The 27,870-nt window shown below is 44.9% G+C and overlaps 1 protein-coding gene across 1 annotated transcript; it reads left to right on the forward strand.

Annotated features, from left to right (window-relative positions):
* The first annotated feature begins 4,472 nt into the window (after positions 1-4,472).
* On the forward strand, positions 4,473-26,341 carry LOC119176038 (uncharacterized). Its single transcript, XM_037427150.2, has 4 exons — positions 4,473-6,722; positions 9,644-9,834; positions 22,986-23,316; positions 25,022-26,341. Exons 1-4 carry the CDS (start codon positions 5,070-5,072, stop codon positions 26,078-26,080), a joined length of 3,234 nt encoding a protein of 1,077 aa, XP_037283047.1. The 5' UTR covers positions 4,473-5,069; the 3' UTR covers positions 26,081-26,341.
* Positions 26,342-27,870: the final 1,529 nt, after the last annotated feature.

The raw sequence follows: 27,870 nt of genomic DNA on the forward strand, positions 1-27,870 counted from the left end.
TCATTCTTTTTGAGTTCACCTGGGCTTGCATTACTACACGCATTCCAGTCTTAAAAAAGGCAGTTGCAAAAGTGTCGCAGGGCCCTTTTAAGCATTTTTTTCTCTTAGTTTCCCTGTTTCCATGGGCATATGTTAACTCCTGTAATCTTTGGTGAGTAAGAAAAGCTTGAGGAACAAAAGAAAAGCTTCTTTGATACTCATGTTCTGAAGCACTCGATGTTACCACGTGATGAGTGAAGGAACTGCATATATGGTGTGTTTCAGTTGCAATAAATGTTACTTGGAAGCAGCCCTCTGTGTGTCGTTTTCACTGTCCCGGTCTAGTGTGCTCACCTGTTTCAATACATCATAAGTCTATCGGATATATTTGCTCTGCATATTTTTTTGAAAATAATGGAGGCAGGTATATGATAAGTTCTTCGCAGAATTTTTTTACTTCTTTATATATAATGCTAATACATCTCCAGTTAACATGCAGAAAGTACAGCTGAACCCACAAATTGGTTAAAAAGTATTAAGTACACCATACTCTAATTCGAACTGCGCTCGAGCTTACTAAATATTTCACTCAAATGACTGATTAATATTACATTGCGTTAAAGAGAGAAGCGCATTTTTCCTTAGCTTGGCTGCTTAAGCCTGTCTATTGTTCCCCGTACGAATACTTCATAGAAACGTTATTCCCTAGTTGCCTTGACGCAAAATCACCGGCGAAGTATGGCGCACCACAAGAGCTCAATGAAGCCTCGATCAATGCTTTCAAACATTTGCCAGAATTACGCCATCAAATCGACGACACCACTCACAAGAGCACGAGCGTCCTGTCGAACACCAGAAAGGCATGTGAGCTTAGAGAGAAAAACAATAAGTGACGCAAGCCGCAGTACTTCCAGTGCGATAGCGAGCGGCAATCAGCCTTTCTGTGCCATTTTTTTATTTCCCACGCGACAAACACACGAAAATTACCTAGCTGGCTCAGTTAATACACGTGCAAGCGATCATGCGCTGTACAGCCGCACCACAAAAGATGATAATAATGTACTAGAATTGCTTTTCCTAACAACTATCCACCGGTTAAAGCATGGGTCCACTCACCCTTATTGTTGAGGGACGTGCGCTGCACGTACTCGGCGACGAATTCATGCGTTGCGATAAGGTGCCTCACATACTCTTCCAGTGAAGACAGGCTAACGGCATAAACGTCGCATTTCACGTGCTTATTGACTTCTGGGGCTACTTTATGGACGTCCCTGGCATGCCGAAGCGTGTTTTAAGTGTGAATACACTTTATAAGCGACCCCAAACCATCCACCGCCGTCGGCGGTGTCTGCAGTCTTCTCTCTATCATTAAAAGAAAGAGGACTTGGCGGGCCGCAGCGCGACGCTCTACCGAATAAGCCACGGACGCAAAGCTGATATCGGTGTCACTAACGCGCCTTATATCTTTAACGCCGCTGCGCGCGTCCCCCTCCCCCTTCGCTCGCTCCTCCGCTCTCCTCGCTCGCTGCAGCTGCGCGCGCACCGCTCTCTCGCGCGCGCCCGCCTTCTCTCTCAGTCTCCCGTCGAGAGCGGGTCGTGCGATGGATGTCCCGGAGGCAACGCTACCATCAACAACGAATGCAGTACAACCGAATGCCAGCACTGCCCCCGTCGTTGGAGGTGACGGTACCGCGGTGGTTTCGCCGACGTTGGAAGACAAGGCGGCGCTGCGAAGGGCTCGTGAGACCGAACGTAAGCGAGCGAAGCGTGCAGCGGATGCCGAACTGCGTGCTCACGAGGCCGAGTGCAAGCGGGCGAAGCGTGCAGCGGATGCCGAACTGCGCACTCGCGAGGCCGAGGACAAGCGGGCGAAGCGTGCAGAGGATGCCGAACTTCGCGCTCGCGAGGCCGAGGACAAGCGGGCGAAGCGTGCAGAGGATGCCGAACTTCGCGCTCGCGAGGCCGAGGACAAGCGGGCGAAGCGTGCAGCGGATGGTGAACTGCGCGCTCGCGAGGCCGAGATGAGGCGTCAGCATCGAGCCGCGAACGCGGCCCAAGAACCGGAACGACAACGCAAGCGTCAGGCGGAGAAGGGCGATGAAGGCCGGCGTCAAGACGACGGATTTTAACTTTACTCCCCCTCATAGCATCACCCGGTGCATTCGCACTTAAGCATGTTCACCCTCGGGAAAATGCTTGGGAGTTTTTTCCTCTTGGCGAACAACATACTGCAAATCTCGCAACGACGGCTTTCGTCGTCAGTGGCAGCTCGATCACAGTTGACCTGCATCATTCCAAAGCGGAGTGTCCAAGAACGGACATAGCCACAGAACACCTTGCGAGCACCTGCATTTGTAGATTTTCGTGCGGCATTGTTTTCCAATTACCCAGGGCATGCCGTCGTTGCCTTAGAAGTGTGGCAGCTCGGGCTAGTTGGTATGGCATGACGATAGTTATAGCGCGAGACCAAAACGACGACACAGAGACAAGAAGGACACGAAAGACACGAGCGCTAACTTCCAACTGTGTTTAATGCGCAGAGCACGAAAATATATAGAGGAGACAGTAACCATGTGATAAAAACCATATGGCACAAAGAGCAGAACATGAGTAAGAAAAAACAAAAATAAACAACACAAAAACAAAAGCACTGAAAACAGCAAAGAAAAATCTAGAAGAAAACGAAACAGAAAGGTAAAGATAATATAACTACCTGCCCGCACCGAAACCTTCGAGGAACCTGCGTTCCTTCTCAGACAAAGCCACGGAGGGCTTGCTAATACAAGGCACCTGTTCGCGTGCCATCTGCGCGGCCTCGACGATGACTCGGGTGCTTAAATCTCTGTGCTTGTACAGCGTCGCTGTGTCCTTGAAGAGGGGAACACAATTGCACTCAATGCAGTGCTGCGCAAGAAACCCATCTTTCCCCTTTCTAACATTGTTAGCGTGTTCTCTCAGCCGATCGTTCAGACACCTTCCGGTCGTTCCGACATTGTTAGCACCGCATGAAAGGGGGGTCCTATAGACAACTTCCCGGGAGCAGGCCGCATACCTGTTGCTATGTTGAACTCTGCATTCCGCTGATGACTGCGTTTTCAGGGGGGTTGTAGATTTGGTGAGGCCCGAGAATGGCAAGTTAAGCTTTTTGGATTTAGGACTGGTTTTTAGCTCACAGCACATCTGTTGGTGTTATGAACCATGTGCGCAGAAGCCTTTACTTCCTTTTTCTTCCGCTCACAGCAAGTTAGTTAAGCGAGGCATAGCACGAACCTGTCTTGAGAATGCCTTAAATAGGTCGTGCGCCCACAATATATCCACGAGTTTCAAAGCTCAAGTGTCCCGGCTTAAGGCTTCGGGTTTCCCCGAGGCGTATATCGCTTCCGTTGCTGAGACTATCCTGCGGACTAATGACGCAGAGCAGAGGCAGTGACAGAATCCGAACAACATGGATACAGATTGTGAAAGGATAGCTGTGATTCCATACAAACACCTGATATCACACAGGCTCAAGAAAGTCAGAAAACGAGTTGGAGTTCGTGTCCTGTTCTCGGCACCGTTCAAATTATTCAGCCTCACCAAACCTACAAACCCCCTGAAAACGCAGTCTACAGGACCCCCCTTTCATGCGGTGCTTGTTATGTCGGAACGACCGGAAGGTGTCTGAACGATCGGCTGAGAGAACACGCTAACAATGTTAGAAACGGGAAAGATGGTTTTCTTGCGCAGCACTGCACTGAGTGCAATTGTGTTCCCCTCTTCAAGGACACAGCGACGCTGTACAAGCACAGAGATGTAAGCACCCGAGTCATCGTCGAGGCTGCGCAGATGGCACGCGAACAGGTGCCTTGTATTAGCAAGCCCTCCGTGGCTTTGTCCAAGAAGGAACGCAGGTTCCTCGAAGGTTTCGGTGCGGGCAGGTAGTTATATTATCTTTGCCTTTCTGTTTCGTTTCCTTCTAGATTTTTCTTTGCTGTTTTCAGTGCTTTTGTTTTTGTGTTGCTTGTTTTTGTTTTTTCTTACTCATGTTCTTCTCTTTGTGCCATATGGTTTTTATCACATGGTTACTGTCTCCTCTATATATTTTTGTGCTCTGCGCATTAAACTCAGTTGGAAGTTAGCGCTCGTGTCTTTCGTGTCCTTCTTGTCTTTGAGTCGTCGTTTTGGTCTCGCGCTATAACTATGGTCGTTGCCCCGTGAGTATTGAAGATGACACTAGGGACGATATTCATCAAACACGTGACCAAGGAGGATATAATTATATCCTCCTTGCACGTGACATACTAGACACTCCGTGGCGACACGGAGAAAAGTTAAAACTAACTTAAAGAAAAAAAAGTCCAAGTGACGTCACATGTGAGTGACGTAGCAGGGGCGTCATCTATTGTTCGCGACAGTCACGGAGGAAGGAAAAAGGTTTCCTTCCTCCGTGGCGACAATCCAAACTCCGGCGAAAAGCTTCTGTAAGACTGGTGCCGCCATCTAACTTAACTGATCAAAAACAAAGCATAGGCAACACAGCGTTGCTAGGATGCGTTTGCTAGTGCCACCACAGACCACCTATTTCACCAGAAAACGCATAGACTTCTCCGCCACTCACCACCCCGCCATCAACAATTCGGAAAGGTCTACCAGGGGGCTTATCGGCGCCGCTAGCAGCTAGCTGCGCTAGCGTTTATCATAGTTCATGCTACGGTTCATTCTGGTCGCGATGTGAACCGTGAAAATTGTGGCGGTACTGTGCTTGCTTCCGTACTGTTGTGTAATGACGCTCCTGTGGTGTCCGGCCTTTCTAGCGATTACCGGAGGTATTCCTCGGTGTCTGCAAGCGTGGTTCATTTGGACGACGACGACTGACTACAACACTGCTCTTCGTTTGCAAAAACAATGGTGATAAAACCATCACTGACGGCACTGTGGAACGCCTTGATTCGTTTTGATGGCTCCACTCAACATAATGAATGACGCAGAACTGAGAAGTATTTTGATATATTTATATCACAGTGGTTTTGTGTGATGTAAATAAGTAAAGCGCGCGGTTCCTCAGCGCCATCATCTGACTTGCAGCATCTCTTTGTACTACAACAGCAGTCATGGAAACGCGCGTATTCATAAACATGGATGTGGAGCCGTTTTGCACGAGGCTTGTTTTTCCAGTTGGTGTTCCTGCAGCTGGCTATGTTCGCATTATTTTCGGAGACTTTGCTAAAACTTGCTCGAAATACCGATCTGCAAATGATGGTGCGGCATACTGTGAAAGTGACGTTACGGCAGCTGTCAACAGCAAAGTGTTCGTACAATCACCATCGGTTGACGGGGAACCTTTGTGCACATTGAAGTTGGCAGCTCTGCCCGAAGACTTGAGTGACGATTCCGTAGATGTGGATGATGACGACGATTCAGTTACCGTGGAGAATCCCGATGAACTGCAGGAGGAACCGCAGGACGTCTGCGAGGAGCTTGCACCTCAGGTGCCTGATCCGGAGGAGCCGAATGAACCATCGGAAGCCCAGTCAAGTTCCGCACCAGCTCCAGAGCTGTCTAGTGACCGGCGAAAACAAAAGAATCCTATGAAAATACGCTTAAGGACTATACCTCTGTCACCACTGCCGGATGCCACACGAAGGTCGAGTCGGACACGCAACGCAGCCACCGTTCGTTACATAAGCAGTAGCAGCTCAGATGATGATTTTAATCGTGACAGTGGGGACTCGGATTGGAGTGGGGCCGACGAATCGTTCGAAAATGCTCCAAAAACCAAACGGACCAGGAGGGTCTCGGCGCCAGTAAGAAGAACGTCAGCTGTTGGGAGAAAAGCGACGTCATCGCGAAAATCGTTGCCGGCCAAGAAAGTCTCGGCACCTGCGAAAAAGTCCACGCCTGTGCGGAAACCTACAGCTGTGCCAAAAAAAACTACTGCCGTTGCGAAGGCTTCAATTTCTGCGACAGAAGCCCCAACCCCCAAAATTGCACCGCTCAACATTAAGGCGCTGAAACAACAGTCCAAAGAGAGGCAAGCCTTAAAAGCAAGTATCAAAGCAAAATCAGATGAAACTTTTTCATGTGAGGAATGTGGTCAAACATTTAGTTCAAGACTAAAGTATAAAAAGCATTCCTGGACACACAAGCCAAAAAACGAGCATCCACATCGGTGTGATGTGTGTGACAAGCTGTTTGCTACTGCGTTTACACTTGAGAGACATCAGGCGGCCCACTGCAAAGGCATGCCGAATTGCTGTGAGAAATGCCGGAAAGGATTTGCAACACCAGAAGAATTGGCAAAGCATGAAGAGACTCATAAGGACTATCGATGTGAATGTTGCTCTCAGCTATACTTGAGCTATCGTGGGCTCCGAAAACACTACACACAGTTTCACAAAAGCGAGATGTTGCAGAAACAGCAATGCAGTGCCACTGCACGAGCAGAAGGAGCAACAGGAACAGTCGAGTGCGAGGATGGTGCGGGCCAGAAGGAACACAAGTGTGTTATATGTGACCTTGGATGTGACAGTGAGGATGCATTAGCAGCACACTACGTGGAAGTACATCCAGAGCAGCAAGTCTTTCCCTGTGAAACTTGCCGTAAGGTATTCACAGATCGTGACATGCTTCAGACACATTTGCGCAAGCACATGCAAATTAAAACTGGAGCAAACTCAAGTGAGCAGACTTATCTTTGTAACATCTGTGACAAGGAACTGAAGTCCCTTTCAACTCTTCGTGTTCATGTACAGTCCCACAACAAGGTTAGTACTTTATATCTGAAATTGTGTTAATCCTATTTGCTTCTTGCCATTGTTTTGTTGCGTACTTATAAAAATGAGACATTATAGCTAGATTTGAGCTGAAACAACACACTTATGACAAGAAATGCAATTGCTAATGTAGACAAAAGATTTTTTTCCCAACAAAACTAAAACTCAGTATTCTTGATGTGCTGCTTATCTTTCAACAGTTCTTTGATTATTGTTTTAAACATTCTCTAATATAACATTCTCAGTGTAGGTTTGTCTGAACGAAATTTTTTTTCATTATAAAGCTTAGAAAAAAATTTTTTGTAGCAAGTGTTCATCCTTAAATAATGTGTGCGTACTGCACTACTTCTCAATTCAAGACAGCATAGCATGCAAAGATACTATTAAAATTTTTTTCTTGTGCCCACTGTGCTTTTATATTTGAAAAATGAGCTATACCTTACTCTGACCCTAATTGACATTCATCAGTGTCATTGTCAAGTGGAAACTTTCACACATTTGTTGGTTGCTGCATGATAACCATTAGGGGATTACAGGACTGTTAACGCTATAGTGCAACATGGGTAGGCTTACTTATACGTAATGAGAAGGAAAGAAGTGGAAATTTTAAGGGCTCGTTTCACACCATATGAATGAGAACTAATAGACAACACTGCCAAGTATAGAGAATGTTAATAATAGTACATGTAATGTAAATATGAAGAAAGAAAAGTGGACGAAAAGATAACTTACCTTGGCAGGGCTGGACCTGCGATCTTCGAATAACTCGTCCGATGCTCTACCAACTGAGCTACCACAACGGCAGTCTTGCTGTCGACTTTATGGGGTATATATATGCATTCAAACGTGAGAGCGTTTTTCAGTGCCGCCAGTAGCCATGATGGCCAGTGTGGAACACTCTTTTTCAGGCTTGTGCATAGCTTCCTTAATTTTTTATGGAACTCTTCACAGTGTACCTCCTGAAACATTTTATTTTTAATCAGGTGCGTAGCCAGAAATTTTTCTCAGGGGGGGGGCACCACCACCTTGATTTCGGGAGGATCACACTATTAAGATGGCCATTTTTCGCTCTCTATGCCATGTCGAAAAAAAATTTCGGAGGTTGGGAGGGGGGCGGGGGGAGGGGCATGTGCTTAGTGTGTCACTCCCTGGCTACGCCCCTGTTGTTAAAGGGCCAGTAAACAACCCCAAGGTTCAAAAATTGTTGTCAAGGAAATATGTGCACTTTTACTTCGTGAACATGCTACTGCGAGAAATTTGCGAATACGTGGTATAATAAAGAAGTTACAGGGGCTAGAACATCGCGTTCAGCTGGTTTTAAATTTTCATGCGGGCTCACCATACTTCTCCTTCAGAGGGAGGGGAAGGCGTGGCACATTGTTGTGACTCCGCTCACTTTGGCAACGTTACAAGACGTTAGCGATTGACCTCATCGGCAAACTCGATCAGTTGCAACGTACTTCCGCTTACTGCGATGCCTGGTTGTTTACTGTTTACCCGGTGCCTATGCTTCTCCGCTGCCCAGTCGCTCGATTTTTAGCCGACAACGATTTGCAGCAAAACTGTATTCCAAAGCCCGGACATGAAGTTAGCCAGATTTTTCTCGAGTTTGATTTTTTTGGAGCAGACTGTCACGTCATGTGGGAGCAGCCACGCAAAACACAAATAATGCGCTTAATAGTGGGTGTGCTGATCAACATGTGGCACAACAATCTACTCACTTCCGAAAACTGGGTCAGTGAAGTGTCCTGATTTCGATGCATTAGCCTATGGGTATTTCGCAACTCGTATGATTGAATAACTCTTTCGTAGCTATAAGTGGGAACAGGAACTGTTGTTGACTGCAATACTGTTTGTTGAGACCTGGTTTAGGCCAATCCACGAGCTGCATGCTGCGTCACGTCACTGATCGCCGAGTTGTCGTCACTGCATGTGCAAGGAGCATTGGTCAGGCGTAGGAAAAGAGCGCGGGAATCGTTTTTCGAAATGGAGGCTCTGCATTGCACGCAGCTCTGTAATATTCAGAAAACCTGATTGCTGCGATCTACTCTACGAATGACCGAGCTTGTTTGGAGGGTGTAAAAAAAAAAAAAGACTGGGTTTGTTGACTGGCCCTTTAAGGGAGTGGTCATAGCAAAGTAATTCAACCACCTCTTCTCCTTAGGGTTGCCACCTTTTCTCAAACAGAAAACGGGCCCTTTGACGGGGAAGGGGGGGGAGGGGGTTAGCTGCCAGGAGATTAAATTAGTGTTGAACCATAGACGCCATGTCAAGTCTTTGGCATGCAGTGCCATTTAATGTAACTTTGCTTTTCTTCAGCCAAATAAACCATATGTACAAATAAGAAACAGTATGCTGAGCTAGCCTACTAGTCTAATTGCTGGCATAAAAATACTTGTGATTAGAATGATACTTTGTTTTCTGCTCTGAAAAAAATCAGCCAATGACGGCGGGTGCGGACCAGCAACGGGCCCACAGTCTCAAAAACCAGCCAAGCCAGTCTAAAACCTAATAGGTGGCAATCCTACTTCACCTAATCTCAGTAAAACTGTCTTTACACGTGAGCTCAGTTTTATTTAACTTTATCTCTAATCTAGTACATTTTTAGGAGGGTGTACACTTCATAGACCATAATTCAAGTGTGACCTCCCTCTTCCTCCTTGTGCCTAAGCCAGTGTTTAATGGCTATTGCTCTCAATGGTGACCTGCATCCTGCAATTACTGATTAGTCTCATGAAGGGTGTAGGAAGAAGCCTTGTAATGTGTGCAAAGGCTGCATAAGTGTTATACTCGGTGTCAGAATTATTTTCTCCATATTTAGGTTTTATGGCAATCGGTCAGTGTTGACGAGCAGAGCCCTCACATGGAATTTTTATCTGACCAAATTGATGATGTCATGTTTTCTGGCACAGGTCCGGTCATTCAAGTGCGATATTTGCCAAGAAAAGTACACCACAGCAAGTAACCTACGCAAGCATCGCAAAATCCATAACACGACGCGTATGTACAAATGTCCCCATTGTCCAAAGGAGTTCACTACCAATAACTACAAGTTGAAGCATGTCAAGCGTGTGCACACAAGGGATTTCCAATATGGCTGCAGGTTTGTTCTACAGGTTTTGCATTAGCATTTTCTATTGTGAGTGCTGCTTTTTGTTTTGCTGCACTTTTTTTACTTGGTAGCAGGCATATGTTAAGAGGGCCATGGCATGGTCACCCAATGATTTGTGGTTTTCCAAGAAACTAGAAGTAGCGGGTCTGTTATGCTTATACAGATACGAAAAGTGCTCGGCTGCTGATTGGCAAGTCACGGGATCGAACCAGCTGTAGCGGCTGCATTTTCGATAGAGGCGAAATTGCTATAGTCCCGTGTGCTCAGATTTGGGTGTACGTTAAAGAACCCCAGGTGGTCAAAATTTCCTAATAATCATATGGTGGTTTTGGGACGTTAAACCCCACATATCAATCTTTTTTCAGATATGAAAAGTGGGTTGTAAAAGCATATTTCAGTGCAAAACAGGCACTAGAAGTAGCAGGCTGTTAACCCTGCCTTCCGCCAATGACCACCATTTTCTGTCACGTGCAGCAAGGAGCTGTGCTTTTGTCTTCTGCCAAAGTTTCAGCCACTGCAGACTGAAGTTTCGGTACCCTAGCAGTTGATAGCTCAAATGTTGTGATTTCGCACGCAGCTGACGATGGAACAATATCGTTAGCCGGAATGCAGATACTCACAAAGCCAGCTGCTTGTTATGTCACGGCTCGCGAGTGTGCCCCTGGTCGCCCGACTCTCAGGCCACTTGTGTTTTTGTAAAAATATTCAATGATAAATTAAATAATTGACTAAATGAGCTAATCTTTTGCCCGCTTATTTGTGAAAACACAGATCATGATCGGAAATTGTGTGTCATGGTCCCTTTAAGGTTGTGGCGAGTTTCTTTCGTGAGGAGTGCTAGTTTAGTGCTATGATTTGCCTTGTCTGTACTGTTATGTAGTTAAAGTTCTACTGTTCCAACATAAAATTAAAAAAAATGGTGTAAATATATTTCTCTGGTCTCTATATTTAGTCATAATATGTAATTAATACAGGCATAATGATAGCTTTGACATTAAGTGTGCTTAAATTAGCAGTAGTCATTACAAAAACATTGCTTTTTAAGAGCCAAGCTACTGTCATTTTTATTATGGGATAGTGAAGAAGGAGAGTTATTGCCTTCTGTAAGTACTCAGATGATTAAGTACTTTCGCTGCAAATGACTGCCCTCTGCTGAAGGGCACTCTAGGTTTGCACAGTGATTTAGAATATGTTTCTGCAATTAGGCAAACTAAGTTAAGGATCTATTGAAGATGTTGTTAGTTGTACTTACTGTTGACCTAAACTAGATTGTAATCTGAGATCATCATGCTCTTTTGTTTCGTTAAGCAGGTGTGTTTGGTATTTATTCTTCTTTCACTTAATAACAAAGCACCGGTTGTAAGGAGCTCTCAATCAGACAAGCACTAGGAAGTGCAGATAATGGAAAAGCTTCACTGCCTCCCATGGTGATTTATTTCCATATGTGGGTCATTGCACTTTCAGGCTGTGGCTTACCTGATGTTGTCAATAAAAAAAAGACCTGCATTTTGACATGGGTAGAGATTAAATTTTAAAGGAAAATATACTGGCAAAAAAGAAGAATTGTTGTTCAGTTTCACACTTCTTTGACTGCAGTGTTGCTTTACCTCTAACAATTTTGCTGGTGTACTGTCTCTTAATCAATGTCTTTGAAGGAACGTGATATATATACATAATAATATTTTGATGCAAGTAACTTAAGGGGACACTAAAGTGAAACAATGAATCAATATAAATTGATAAATTATTGTTAAACTCTTTTGTTGCTAATTTTTCCATCTTAAGTTGAATAGAGAAATAAAAAATTCAAAGGCTGATATTTCACGTCAGCATAATGTATCAAGTTTCAGTTATCTTTTATCATTTTTTTCACATTTTAGGCACATTAGATCTACAGTATTTCCTCAAACTTGGCCCAGTAAGTTTGTGGCCTCCAGAGAATACCATATTTTTTATTTTAACCGATTAAGAACCATGGAGGCTCTAGTGTCCGTCAAAACCTATGACGTTACTGCGAGTTGGTGTGGGAACTTCAAAATGGCATCATCACCTGCATTTTCTTTTTGCATGTCTTTTCTCATCAAGTAGTGCTTTGGTTATTATGAAAGGGTAATTAACTAATAGGGGTAAAAATTTTTCCTCTTTAGTATCTCTTTAGGGCTTAATGTTGAAGTTGAAGGCCAACCCTGGGGATTTTTTTACCGTGTAAGGGTAATGGTGCTTTAATGTTTGAGACGCTCTTGTCATCGCTCAATAGTGCAAGTACTCAGCACCTTTGAAAGTAATTCTTCTAATAAGCAAAAAGGCATAATACTAAATCCCTATCAAGCGTATTGTGTAACTGTGATGGAAAAGGTGGCAAGAACTGGAAGTTGCGCAAGGCATGCCAATTCCACCAGCGTGGAGTATTAAAGACTCAAAAAGCGGACACTCTGCGAAAGGATGACCGCTGCGCACCAATTGTACCATGCCGGTGGTTGACTGTGTCATATGCACAAATTCCTCGGAGTTTTTTTTTAACAATGACAGCTGTAAATGGTCGGGTGCACGTTAAAGAACCCCAGGTGGTCTAAATTTCCGGAGCCCTCCACTACGGCATCTCTCATAATCATATAGTGGTTTTGGGACGTTAAACCCCAAATATCAATCAATCAATCAGCTGTAAATGGTCATTAATTCAAATGCAAAAGGGGATTACAAGGTTGTTCAAATTAAGTGGGGTTCGAATGAGCAGGAAAGTGTAACAATGAATGGATATGGTGCCACACTGCGTGGGCGGGGCCCAAAAAAGCCACCTCTGGACTAATTATCACGAATCGGGTTCTACTACACGTTTGTGGCAGGTGATTTCATAAATAATGTTCATGGAGCTCGAAGAGTGAGCCCTAATGTTGAAATATATGATGCTAGTATGCCCCAAAACACGTTTTGGAACATGACAGAGATGATGCAATCAAAGTTAGAAGCACTAATCAGTTATTTGCATGTGTGTTTCATCAGTGGTGACTTCATGAGCACTGTTTGCTGCTTTCTCTAAATGCAGTCTTTGAATTTTCACGTGCTCAAAAATGCTTCTGTTTTGTTGTTTTGCATTTCTAGTTAACATCGTTTGGTTTCGTTTTGCAACATGTCATAGTCACTCAGGGCCGACTTCTGCGACAAGCAGCGAAAACCTGGGATTCTTATTTCGAATACTGAATGATGAAGTTTTCCCCCATAAAAATACACAGGACTGTGCTCGAACCAGGGCATCAGTTCAAATTAACTGTAAGTTCGAAATAACAAGCTTTTACGGTGTTCGGAGGCCTGCCAGAATCTCCATCCCTGAGCGTGGAACAGAACACCAGCACATACACACACGTGCGCACACACATAGACAGACGGACAGACAGACAAAAAAAAAGCACACATACACAACACTTTTTTTTCTTTTTTGTCTCGTCGACACGCTGTTACAGGCTCAGTAAGTGCGAACTGGCCTGCCAACAATCAGTGTCAACATGCTTTTTCGATGAAGCAATGAAGTGCAACTCACTTGTTTACTTTGTGCACTTGTCTGGTTGCACAATTCACTGCCAGAGGCACCACCTGACGGGGCTGCTCATGTTTGTGGCTGCTGCTATCGGGTAAAATACCAACTGTAAGAAGTTTGCTGGGATTCTCTAGCAGTACTTGTACATCATGTTACCATTTTCCCAGACAATAGACACAGACGTCCAAGTTCTTTCTCATTTCTCCACTTTCCTTTTCATGGCTTTTTCTTGTGCTGGTGGCAGCTAGCTCACCTCCTTGAACACTGTCGGCATGGTATCCGCCTTCATGAGGTGCCTATAAAAGTGTGGATTTGATAACCCAAAAGCTTCCATCAAGGGAATGCTATCCTTGTAGGACTTTGGCAATAAATGATTGGAATATATGCATGCTCATTTACTCAGTAATCAGCCATGGAGCCTGATAGTACTGAGCCACTTCTCACGGAGGGCACTGCCACTTGGAAAGTTGTGACAGCAAACTCTCTGTGTTTTGTGCGAGTGGTTTGTAAAAGATCACATATCACCCGTCGCACACCAACAACAGGGAACTGAAATTCGTAAAACCAGAAAAGTGTTGGCTGCTCTCCGAACTCTGTCACCTGGTGGAAAGCACAAAAGATGCTGTAGCTGTACCCTTGGCTGCGTCACTTTCGTTGCCTTGCTCCAGTGACATCATACACCCGACGTTGCTAATATTTGTGAGAAGCCAAGCCAAGTGGGCATCAGTATTTCCAATCAACTTTTGGAAAATACCCTACATCATAATAAAAATTATTCTACTCTAATAATTTTCAATTACCCTACATTTTGCCTTATGCCTAAAAATAACGCAGTGCAACAATAGTAATGTACAGCAAGCTACACCTCACTGTGCGACATGTAGATATGTGGTGGTGCTGAGGTCTGCACACTCTGCAGACGCTGAAGCGTTTGAAAATTGGTTAAAAAATTAGTTTCATATACTAGTTAACGAGCAACATAATAAATGCAAGAAGAGAAGGCGTTTTGGTATTTGGATGGGAAGAGTGCTTCCCCAAAGTGAAGAAAAACAATTAAGAGACTCGTCAGCAATATTGACGCAAGGTAGGCTGGCAACTATAGTGGCCAGCCTTTGAGGAAGATAACGAAGTAGTTTTGTGGGCGCATGCTCTGGTGTTCGTGCTTTTGGCCTTTAGTTACGAAAGTAAACGCCATGTTTTGTGCCTGCGTCCTTGTGTCCTTGTGACATTTTCTGGTGGAAGTACGGGGTACGGTAGATGATACGGTTTCGAGAAAGCACCCTTGATGCAAGCCCGTCGAGTAGCTCAGCCGAGCTTACCCTTGTGCACGCTTGTTCCAGCCGTCGTCTCCAGGGACTCGAGCCACAGCACGGTTTGCTGCCTGAACGTCAGAGGACTATGAAGCAAACACCACCTAACGTCACCGCGCCAGCACCAGCACACCTGGTTGTCAACCAGCCCAAGACGCCGAAGACATTTCTCGGAGCTGCTTTTGAAGATGCCGACGACTGGCTCGAGCATTTCGAGCGGGTCGTCGTCATCAACGATTGGACTCCAGAGTGTAAGCTACGCTATGTGTACTGCTTTCTCGAGGACTCTGCAAAAATGTGGTTTACCACATTTTCGCAGAGTCCTCGAGCCCTCAACCACCATGAGTTCCTCAAGGCCTTTGCCTGAGAGGACAGGAAAGAGACAGCGGAGCGTGCTATAGAGGCAAGGGTACAAGGCCCTAACGAAATGGTGACGACTTATATAGAGGGCATGGATTGCCTTTTCAGGCGTGCGGAGCCCTCTATGACTGAATCCAAGAAAGTTCGCCACTTAATGCATGGTGTTAAAGAAGAGATTTTTGCTGTCCTGGTTTGAAACCCGCCTGCAACACTTGCGGAGTTTCATGAGAAAGCCACTGCCATGGAGAGAGCCCTTCAACAGCATGCCAGGCAGTATTACCGTGGTGTACATCCAAGTGAGGTCACTTCTGTCACTCTCGGCCATGACATCAGCGCGTTGTGAGAGCTCATCAGAGCTCTCGTTAAGGAGGAGCTACAAAAGATGCAGGTGACTGTTTCACCTGTAGAGCAGCTCTCTGTTGCGGAGCTGGTATGCGCCGAGCTACAGCAAGCCGTTCACGCTCCCCGACAGTACGAGGTGCGCAAACAGAGACACTGCGTCGAAATGAGCTATGCGGAAGCAGTGCGAGGTTTTCCATCGTGGAGTTCACCCAGCAAGTTTTACCCCAATGAGCTACGCGCTCAGCAAATGGAGGTAGGCTTCCGTCCTCGCAGCCCGCCGTTGATCGCCGAAGCACGACCGAGGAAGAGTGACATCTGGCGTACACCCGATCACAGGCCCCTTTGTTTCCACTGTGGGGAAGCCGGACACGTCTACCGAACATGTCTATACCGCCGTGTGGGTCTCCGTGGCTTTTCGCCTAATGCCCCTCATCCACGACCTGGCGAGCGACCACTGGAAATGGAGAGTTTCATCTCGAATCGTCGCAGTATCAAACATCGGTTGCATGGGCTCCGCTGGTCGTCGCCTGCTCGCTACAGGTTACTGAGCCCAGCCTATTCATGCGGCGCTCCAAGACGCCGTTCACCCAGTCCTGCAAGTCAGGAAAACTGAGTTCAGCGACGTTCGGAGGTAAGGCCGCTGACGCTGACTCTATGGAAGATTTTCCACTACGACGACAGCGACGGCAGCAAAAAGATGTACAGACGCAGTCAAACGTAGTCCGGAGAGTGGTGACATCAAACATTGCGGTAATGTGGACAACGAAAAAGTAATGGTGCTAATCGACTCTGGAACAGACACTTCCGTTATGAGCATGGGTCTTGCCTGCAGGCTGAAGAAGGTTTCTACCCAGTGGGCTGGGTCACAAATATGTACGGCAGGAGGCCATCTTCTCACTCCGGTGGGACGGTGCACAGCACGAGTCAGTATTCATGGATTTACATATCTCAGATATTTTGTAATACTGCTGAGTTGCTCGAGGGACCTAATTCTCGAACTGGGCTTTCTGCATAATAATGGAGCCGTGATTGACTTGCAAGACTCGCAGGTGACGTTTTCTACGGCGCACGCTTAGCGCACAACCCTCACGACAGTTACGTCAATGCTTTGAGAATTGTTGACGATGACGTCATGTTACCGCCGAAGAGTAGTGTGTTGACCTTGGTTACCTGCGACGTTTTCGATGAGTTCAACAACTATGAAGGTATTGCAGAGGCAAATATCTCACTGCTGCTCAAACGAAACATCTGCATAGCCCGATGCCTTGTTCGGTTAGAGAATAAACGCTCCCGAGTTCTGATGACCAGCTTCAGCAATGAGTTTCAGCACGTCCCTAGAGGCTCCACTGTCGCTTTCCTCAGTGAAATCGCTGACTTTTCCGATGTCGGCACATTGGATGCGACTTCACCGCATGCAAAAGCTTGTGCTGACCTGGGCATCCGCATTCACGTTAATCCAGACTTGCCAGATTCACGAAAAGAGCGGCTGCTAAACCTTGTGACGGAATTCTTGGACTGCTTCTCCACAGCATCGAAAGTTCAACGTACTGCCGTTACAAAACACTGCACTGTTACCAAGAAGTCGGCGCGGCGTTTTTGCCAATATTCATACCGTGTGTCCCCGAAGAAAAAAGAGGTGATTAAGGGTCAAGTACAAGAAATGCTGAATGATGACGTCATTTAACCCTCGACAAGTCTGTGGGCGTCACCTGCTGTCCTAGTAAAGAAAAAAGACAACACACTACGCTTCTGCATCGACTACCGACGGCTTAACAAAGTCACAAAACGCGACGTCCCCCTGCCACGAATTGATGACGCCTTAGACTGTCTACGCCATGCCCAGTTTTTTACATCATTAGATCTCAAGTCAGGGTACTTGCAAATTGAAGTTGACGAGGGTGACCGTGAGAAAACCGCATTCGTGACTCCCGACGGGCTCTACGAATTTAAAGTGCTGCCTTTCGGTCTCTGTTCCGCTCCCGCCACATTTCAACGCATGATGGACACTGTACTTGCTGGACTAAAGTGGCAGACGTATCTTGTATACTTGGATGATGTCGTTGTGTTTTCAAGCACGTTTGACGAACATCTTTCAAGGCTAAAAAGTGTCTTCACTGCAATAAAGAGAGCAAACCTTACTGTCAAGCCCAAAAAGTGCTACTTTGGCTATCAGGTATTCAAGTTTCTCGGCCACGTGGTGAGCCCGGGGGGTGTTCGACCAGATGGCTATCAGGTATTCAAGTTTCTCGGCCACGTGGTGAGCCCGGGGGGTGTTCGACCAGATCTGAAGAAGTTGGCTACCGTTGCCGATTTCCCTCGTTCTGGAGACAAGAAGGCTGTTCAGCGATTCCTCGGACTCTGTGCCTACTACCGCCGTTTTGTCGAAGGATTTTTGAAAATTGCAAAACCTCATTCCACCGTAAGTCTGCTCTCTCCCCCCTCACCTTACTAGGGCGGAAGAAGTTGTGCTTAGGAGGCTTCGGGCAGGGGTGGCCCTTTACGGCCAATATATCGTCATAGAACTGGTCACATTTACGAGTTGGTGATACGTGTTCGTATTGTCCCGCTCCTGCGATGCAAGCAGATACATACCACCTTTTATGGGCATGTAAAGGGTTGCAGCCAGAACGCTCCCGTCACCTCGCTCAAGCCGGCCTTCGCTACAGTGACATAGCCAGTTACAACCGCTGGATACATGAAAACAGATTCCACAAGACACTACTTCACTTCATGCACAACACCGGCCTAACAGTACACATTTAACACAGAAATATTATGCCTTAAAGGCAAGTCTTCACCGCAATAAAAAAAAAGGAACCTCTTGGAAGACTGACACGGGCAGATGTGCCCTTCGTATGGATGGAAGAACAACAACAAACCTTCGTAGAGCTACGCAATCTACTGCAGACAGCTCCATTGTTGGCAAATTTTGACGGCACTGCCGACACTGAGATTCACACGGACGCCAGCAACGTAGTTGAATGGCAGGACGGCGCACAGCGTGTGATCGCTTACGCGAGCCGCAGTCTCACAAAAGTAGAGGTTAACTACTCTACCGCCGAAAAAGAGTGCCTAGCAGTCGTTTGGGCCATTAGCAAGTTTTGACCCTACCTATGTGGTTGGCCATTTTGAGCGGTCAGTGACCACCATTCACTCTGTTGGCTTGCCAAGCTACGAGATCCATCAGGCCGCCTCGCCTGCTGGAGCCTCCGCTTTCAAGAGTACGACAAAACGGTGGTCTACCGATCAGTACATAAGCATACAGTTGCTGACTGCCTGTCTTGTGCTCCTATTTTCCCAACGTCATCTGACACTCAGCATGATTTACCGTTTCTTGGCATTGTCGATGTGGTGCGGGTGGCTGAGCTTTAACCTGAGGACACTGAGCTACTTCCTGTCATCCAGCATCTTCAAGGAGAAGACGTTATCATCCCACGCTGGCTCTCACGTGGATTAACATCGTATTGCCTGCGGAACAATGTTCTCTACACGAGAAATCTTGAGAGCAGCCAGAAAACTTTTCTCCTCGCCGTTCAACTGCACTGCGTAAAGAAGTTTTGCAGGCTTTCCACGGCGATCCTTCTGTCGGTCACTTAGGCTTTGCTAGGACATTAGCGCGCGCGCATCTGACAAAAGTACTACTGGCCACAGCTGTGTTCGTCCGTTTAGCGCTATGTCCGCACCTGCCATGACTGTCAGAGGCGTACTGTTCCACCCGCAAAGCCGGCCGGCTTCCTCCAGCCTTTAGATCCACCTTGAGCACTGTTTCAGTAAGTGGGAATGGATCTTCTTGGCCCATTCCCTACGAAATCTTCAGAAAATAAGTAAATAATCGTCGCAACCGACTATCTGACTAGCTATGCAGAAACCAACCCTGCGTCTAGGTGAACTGCAGTTGAAGTCGCCAGATTCTTTGTCCACGACATTGTTTTGCGTCATGGTGCACCTGCTGTTCTCATAACCGATCGTGGAGCAGCATTTACGGCAGAGTTATCGCAACAACCCGCCAAGCTGACGCACACCACCCTCTGGAAAACAACAGCTTATCATCCCCAAACGAATAGCTTGATGGAGCGATTAAACAAAACACTGGCCGACATGCTATCTATGTTTGTTGACGTGGAGCACAAAATGGGGGATGAAATTTTGCCGTACGTCATGTTTGCTTATAATATCGCTGTGTAAGAGACCACAAACCTAACACCATTCGAGCTTGTTTATGGCCGTCGCGTCACAACACCATTAGACGCTATGCTCCCTGTAGACCAGGACACCAGCAGAAATGATAGCATTGACTACTTCGTTGAGAAAGCCGAGGAAGCTCGCCAGCTTGCACGGAACCCCATTCACACGCAGCAGGATACCCACGCTCGCTGTTACAACCAAAGCTGAAGGAACGTCCACTATCAACCAGGTGACCATGTATGGGTGTGGACAGCAGTTCGACATCATGGGCTTTCGGAGAACCTATTACGACGCTACTTTGGCCCTTACAAAGTTGTGCGCTGCCTCGGTGACGTGAATTATGAGGTCGTTCCCCAAAGCTCTGATACCAGTTTAAACCAAAGACGTCCACGTTCAGAAGTAGTCCATGTAGTACGGATGAAAACGTACCAGCCCGCGAGTTATGAACACAACTTTTTTCTTATTATCCACAACAGTGCGGGGTTATTATTATTTTTTTTTCGTTGACGTGACCATCTTTTTTTATGTCTATCTCTAGTATCTTAGTCAATCGACTGGGACGGTCACTCTTGAAAGGGGGGAATAGACGCAAGGTAGGCTGGCAACTATAGTGGCCAGCCTTTGAGGAGGCTAACGAAGTAGTTCTGTAGGCGCGTGTTCTGGTGTTCGTGCTTTTGGCCTTTCATTATGAAAGTAAATGCCCTGTTTTATGCATGCGTCCCTGTGTCCTTGTGACAATATAGAGCCAGCAATATAAGCGATATGGCAACAAAGAGATTTAAGCAAAACACCAGACATGAAAAAAGATGTGTGGGGTAGCAGGGATCAAAAAAAAAAATGACTCTGACCTACTGCAAAAAGGTTAAAAGGAAAACGATATGGGCGGGCCAGTATTTGAACATTCGAATGACTTTCTAACAGTGCTTCCTGTTCAACTCGATTTGCACCAGAATTTCACTATTCGAAATAGTTGAACTTTTGAAGGCAAGTGCAGTGAAGTGGCTTCTTCAGATTTTCAATATGCTTCACCTCATCACACTCGTATTGCAGCAAAGCTGCCTTTCAGGCTCTGCTATGGTCGCAGCTGCATTGACTAAAAAAAATGCTAACATAGAGATGATAGATTTGGCAGAAGGGGTTCAATGCTGTTTTAGACATGAAATTTGGGCATTAAGTCTAAAAAAGTAGGATGCCAAACATTTTTAGCATCCAAAATTTCAGATGTTATGATGTTTATGAGGTATAATTGGAACTTCTGGCTCAAAGGGAGCACACCCATGTCCGCCACTTCGCTTGTGCTTCCAGAGAAGTTCAAAGAGGAGGAGGGGCTTAGAAAATTACATCTTTGCCTTTCACATGTAACGTGTTGTCGGCAACATTGAGTGCACAAAATTATGTACATAAATACAATTCAGCATAGACATGCGCACGAGGATGAGGGGGAGGGCAGGGGGGGGGGCACCGCCTTTTTCAGTCACTTGAGATTGATTGATAAGTGAGGTTTAACGTCCCAAAACCACCATATGATTAAGAGAGACGCTGTAGTGGAGGGCTCCGGAAATTTTGACCACCTAGGATTCTTGAATGTACACCCAAATCTGAGCACACGGGCCTACAGCATTTTCGCCTCCATGTAAAAATGCAGCCGCTGCAGTCGAGATTCGATCCCATGACCTGCAGATCAGCAGCCGAGTACCTTAGCCACTAGAACACCGTGGGAGGGGAGTCACCTGAAATGGAGGGCACAAGGTCAGCCCCATATATTGAATTAATAGGGAAGGGGGCACTGGGGGGGTTGACGAATCATCACCCCCCCCCCCCCTTCAGCCTTTGCATTGCCTCATTCTTGATAAGACAACTATGAAACACCACCCCTCCAGTGCTTCACCAACCTAGTAAAAAGAAACTTTTCCATGTTGCTATTTCATGAGAATATTATTAGGAATCTCTCCAACTTTTTTTTTTACAATTTTGCTACGGAGGTTAGAAAGATATTTGGGAAATATTTGTTGATGTTGAATTTGCATTCAAACATTGATATTCAAATTTGCCTTGCATCCAGAATACCCTTTTCATTATTCGCAAGTGCGCTTCTCGGCGCTGCATGTTTGCCCTACTAATGGCGGCACCTGTCCTACTTCAAGTGTAGACCAGGTCCTAGTTAAGCACGCTGGGGCTCATCTATTATGCGCATTAATGTTGAGATATCTAAACCTACATTTTCCATGTCTGAGTGCAAGTAAACTGCACTTGAACACTCCGCTTGCAGAAAGTGACTAGCCGCCATTAGTAGGGCAAACTGCATAGCAGGAAAGCTAGCTTTACAATTATTAAAAGGGTCTATTCACACAGCTCTAAAAAATAAGCATAGGTGAATTATCGGATAATTCAAAGGGAAGCGCTTTGCTGTTTGAAGTGTGGCCAGGTTGCTTTAGTACACATAGTGAAAAAGAAAAGAGAAATATACATACGTGGGAAAAGTAAGTAAACGACAGATCATGGTTTTATTTTATGTGACGAGATACACTCGTGTAAATGTTAGAGCACTGGTGTACGTTAAGCCTTGTGTTTTCGGGACAACATGGGAAAGGTAAATAGGTTGTCGATAGAAATAAAAGTAAAAGACGACGGGAAGATTAGTGGCAGAAAAGTAAGCAGAAAGCAGGAAAGCTATGTAAATCTCTGATGGGGCACAGAAAGGTGACCCACCTGTGACGTTGCATTGTTGTGCCACAGTGAAGTTACTATGAGTTCATTAATATGTCAGAAATTCTTTCATTATGTCACGTCAAGGGATAACATGGTTATACGATGATGATTTGTTGAATCATTCACATTCATATAACGGTGTTCTAGTGCTTGTCTGCAACCAACCACCGTCACAAAATTTCAAAGCCCCTCCACGCATCGAATGAACGTGTGACGAAGAAAAGGGGAAAAAAACATCTATGAAAAAAAAAACATTGCTAACCTAAATGTGTGTGGCACATTCTTTCATTTTTGCCCTATGCTAATGACATGAGCATTAGTACCCCAATTTTATTCAAAGATGTAGTTTTTGGGTCTCCTAAAAAATTTCATCCTCAAAGATGTCGCATAAATTGTCTACATTTTTCGCTGATTGATGATGTGTGAAAGTGTGAATTATCTTACGCCTGGTAAAAAAATCGTATTGCTGCCCTTCTGCTCAGAAAATTCTGAAGATATCCTACAGTTGAGTAATTACCCCAAGGTGGGGAACAATGGTGGGCATTTGTAAACAATTTACATATCTCGCAAGTCTCTAGTTTGGCATAATGGTGGAAACATGGAAAAAAAATGTACCCAGGCAATTTCATTGAGATCTCCTGGCTTAAACCAGCAAATCTATTGAGTTGGAGCTTACTTTGTGTTGCTTCACTTTCTCTTTTTAGCCATTGCCCAAAGAAGTTCCTGGAGAAAAAACGATTTCAACAACACATGGTACTCATGCATGCCAGTATGCTTACTGAAAACGACTATGCAACTATGACACTGGTCAAAAAGTTGCATTGCAGCCAGTGTGCTTACGTGACATACAGCAGCAAGAGCTTCAGGCAGCATGAAGTTACCCATACGGGAAAGTATCCCCATATATGTAATGAATGCAACAAAGGCTTCACATTCCGATTTGAATTGACTAAACATGTGCGCTGTGTGCACCAAGCCCAGTTCTTTCGCTGTGAGAGCTGTAAACGCACCTTTACAGCCGAGGAAACCTACAAGGTAAGCTGAAGATAACATGGAAATTTACTGCAACATGTAACATTTTCTTGAGGTGCAAGGCCCTTTGTGCACTTTCATATCATTCTATTATGTAATGTTAAATTGATGTTGTATCAAGCATTGTCAAAGCACTTACATCATTCACCATATCATCATGCACCATTTTCAGTCATAATTTATCACTATGTGCAGTTGAGTAAGTACAGTTTTTTCCTTTACCAATTGCTGAGGCAAACAAGCTAGTAGGCCTTGCAAAATATTGTGTGAGCCTTATTGGATTCCAAAAGCATAGCGACAAATGTCCACATTATGACTCCACCCGAACACTTGGAACAAATAACATACCAGTGCATGCAACATCGGGAAGATGCTGTCTCACCGCTAATTAAAGACAGACTTGTAAATCGGTGGTTGTAGAAGTTGTAACTCTCTCAGTTGGACTTGGGAAAGCGTTTGGAAAGCCTTGACCAAGCCCAGCAAGCCGAAATTGCCACTGGGGCCTTGAACAAGTGGCTCTATCCACAGTAACCAGGGAGCCTTATGTTTATTAAATTTGTATTTTCTCTGTCTAGTAGGTCTCATTTATACTTGTCATTTATTGACTTTTTAATTATGTCACTGGTGTGCTATTTTTAAAAATTATAAATTTGCATGATATCATATGGTGCCATCATATAGGTAACACAGTTAGTTCTGTGCGTGCTTTGCATTGTGTTATCTGCACTACATGCCCTTTAGGACATACAGGATGCCCCATCTATCTTTAGCTAGAGTTTAAAAATATGCCAATGCAAGTAACATGCACCAAATGCATGTTACTTGCATGAAGTAAGTCGCACTGTTTTTTTGCTTTCTTCTTGATTGCCTAATTAGGCATGTTTATTTAAACTTTTGATGCATTGAAACTAGTAAAAAAATTCTGTGCACTAGTTGTTGATTGGTTTGCAAAACATTTGATTAGACAATCTTTATTTTTGTATATGTTCATAATCAGTGTTTTTTGCTTGCTTCAGATTCACCCAAAATACACACACAAAAATCATGTGACATGCCCGCTTGTGTGCCTAGGCACGCCATAATTTCAGTGCTTGCAGTGATATGATTCCCTCACCATGTTTCATGATAGCGATTAGCAGACACAGCAATTATTGCTTCTGTTACTACTAGCGGAGCGTGTCACATCCAGCACTGGTGTGGTCATTTTCATGGGGAATGTTTAGCAGCACTGCTATCATCACGATGCGCATAGGTGCACAAGCAGTCTTGTAGCATGGTATCTTTTTGTGTTTCACTGGCATCTGTAGTAAGCAGAAAAATGCTTATGAATAACAGATATAAAGTTAGAAAGTGCCTTATCAGATGTTTCGCAAGCCGATCTACAGCTTTCTCATTGGATTATTTCGCCAAGCTTTCTTGCTTCGAAAGTTACTGACTAAAAGTGCTTAATTAGGCAAGTAGGAAGAAAACAAAAATATTGTGACTTATTTCATACAACAGTTGCCAACATGCATGTGGTCACATCACCATAGAGTAAGTTAGCATATTTTTAACTTTGGCTAGCGGTAATCGTGGCCTCCTGTATGAGACTGTCATTAATTATTCAGGTGGATACTTTGAGAAATAATATTCCCTTGGCAGCTTTCATTTAGAAAAAACTATTTCTTGGTCCCTTTGTGAAACTTTTGTGTATTTTCATCTTCTGCAGATTCACAAAGAACACCACGATCGTGGGCTTGGCTTCACATGCACTGAATGTGGAAACATGTACGAGACTCAGGGCCATTATGAGCAGCACATGCAGGCGCACTCCAGTGATCTACCTTATGAGTGCCCCATTTGCAACAAGCGATTTGCCTTGACACGATCACTAAACCTTCATCGTCTGTCACATGACAAACAAAGAACACCTCGGCCACGGCCTTATAATGGCAATCGTAATTGGGATTATTACTGTGAACTTTGCAATGTCTTTTACAAATATGGTTCCAGCCTGGTGGCCCATCGTGTCTGTGTACATGGAAATGGTCCCACAACTACGTGTCCCTATTGTGAAAAGAAGTTCAATAGCCGGCTGACGCTGTCAATGCATATACGCATGCACACTCGGGAGCGCCCCATGCGCTGCAGCTATTGCGGGAAGACCTTTCGTGTCTGGAACAGCCTGAAACGACATGTCGTCACAAGTCACACGAAAGACTTCAAGCTTTTCTGTCCACTATGCAACAAAGGGTTCGTCTCGAGGTCCTACCTGAAGGTGCATCTGAAGAGTGCACACAAAGCTGTCATGTCAGGCCCTGGTAAACGGAAGCGATTGCCTGATGGGCCCGCTGTAGCACAGCATCCCCCTGCACGCACGACAACAGTACAAAAGCCACCTGTCATCATACCCATGCCAGCTAAACTTGACCGCTCCACCCTTGCACCACAAGCCAGGAGGCCACGCCACCACCCAGCAAAAGCAGCTTCTGTGTCCATTACTCCTGTAGCCACCCAGCTTCCTATGGTTCACCCACCCACTCAGGTGGATGCCCCACAACGGCCACAACAGCCGCCACAGCCACAACAGCTCCCATTGGAGCGGCCTGAGCTGCAACAGCAGGCACAATTGCAGCAATTGCACCTGCAGCAGCTACAGCTGCAACCATCACAAATGCACCCACAGCATTTACAGCCATCTCGGCAGCACGCACAGCAGCGGGATCTGTTTGAAATGCAACAGATTCCACACCTGGAAACCGACACTTACTCCCTCATGTTACTGTGAATTATTTTCATTTTTCCATCACTTGCCTCCAATATCTTGGTCTTGCTCTTATGAACTGCTATCGGGATCACTGTGTGTGTTATGCATGAATCAGGCTGGATTTTCAGTGGAACTGAAATATAGTTCATGCCCATGTCTGACCAGAGCTGTGCTGCATTTTTGATCGCTGTTCTTGAGAAGTATAAATACATACCAAGGACTTAATGGGTATTTGTAGCACAGAGATCCACTGAAATGAGCCACCTCTTTACATTTTCAGTGTTAGCACTCTTAACTTTTCTAAGCTTTGCAGTCATGATGCAAGTTGCTAAAGTACCATTAGGTTGTCTGACCATTGCAGGTAAAGTGTGTGTGTATATATAGAAGTATGAAAGTAGATGCGCTTTCACATAACAACTGTTTATTTAGCCGACGTTTAGTCTTTTTCAAGGCATTATGCCTTAAAAAAGACTGAGCTCCTGTCAGAACGTCGGCTAAATAAACAGATATGTGAAAGCGCATCTACTTTCATAATTATAACCTTGCGGCACAACCGAAGTTATTCTTCATATAAGCCTTATATATATATATATATATATATATATATATATATATATATATATATATATATATAATCATCAAAGTGTTTCCACATGTAGAAGATTTTGTGCAAAGCTACTTGAGGCTCATTTTTTTCACCCATTGAAAAATATATCGTATGATTTGCAAACGAAAAATGTTCCTTCGGTATGAGAGAAAGTAATCTTTTTTCTGTAAAGGTTGTTTTAGTCTCACTGTCAACGTAAACATGACAGTAGATTGTGAGAATTGTGTGGCATTACTGGGCACATGCTTTCTTTTTATTATATTGTTATAAGTATTATGTAAGCATTATACTGTTGATTATTCATCAGAGTGCTGAAAATGAATATATGTAGTTCATGTCTTCAATGTTTATTGCTGTAACAACATAAATACGTGTCAAATAAGCCCAGTGTTGCTTTTTAATAATTTTGTGTATGGAAACCTTCAATTTTGATCTTTCATTGTTTGTTCTGTTACTTTATTTTAGTTTTTATGACAGCTGAATGAATTGGCGCAGCTTGTGATAGTGACGAAAGGCAAGAGAAACAACAGAGCTGGTCCTGACCTTTGCAGGGTTATGCTTATTTTTGCGATGTTTTTTTTTGTGAGAATCGGCAAGTCACTTTTAGGTAGTAACCTGGTTTGGCTAAGTTATAATTTATTGCATTAGGCTACACTCGTCTTCAATCTCAGTAGGTGCCCCTGCATCAGATGTGCTGGTGAACTTAACCAAGTGTTACGGTGTTGTTGCTAGTGATGCTCAGTTATTAGGCCAAGGCTAGCAAGGTACCGATCGGCTCCGCTGTTTCTTCAGCCTTGCACCACCAGTGCAACGTAGGTTAATTTTTTAATCGTGTAAGTAATGTTGCTATGCTAAAACTGGAGTGTAAAATTGGAGGGGGGGCTTCTTTGTTAAAATATGAAGAAAAGCAGCACTAACGCAGGACAAAGGAAGACGACGCAGGGATGGGTGCTGATGAGAACTTTATTGAAGAAATGGATAAAAAAGCATGAAAAAGGTTGTGTTAAGGTTTTAAGCATGTGTGTGATGTCGGGTAGTAGATTTCCTTGTCTAGCGGATCAAGAGATGGAATGATCATGCATTGCTTGCCTTGCTTGCTCCTTTGGTATTGCAACCATCTCTAATATCTCCTGTGCACTTTTGATGGTAATGTTTTAACGATAACATGTCATCTTCCTCTGCCCTATGTTAACTTTGTCTTTCC

Source organism: Rhipicephalus microplus, chromosome X (genome assembly GCF_043290135.1).
Source record: "Rhipicephalus microplus isolate Deutch F79 chromosome X, USDA_Rmic, whole genome shotgun sequence".
Lineage (NCBI taxonomy): Eukaryota > Metazoa > Arthropoda > Arachnida > Ixodida > Ixodidae > Rhipicephalus > Rhipicephalus microplus.

Coding starts and splice junctions, on each gene's coding strand:
- LOC119176038 (XM_037427150.2), top strand. CDS start 5,070: ATGGAAACGCGCGTATTCATAAACATGGATGTGGAGCCGTTTTGCACG. Junction 6,723..9,643: donor ATGTACAGTCCCACAACAAG/GTTAGTACTTTA, acceptor TTTCTGGCACAG/GTCCGGTCATTCAAGTGCGA. Junction 9,835..22,985: donor GATTTCCAATATGGCTGCAG/GTTTGTTCTACA, acceptor TTCTCTTTTTAG/CCATTGCCCAAAGAAGTTCC.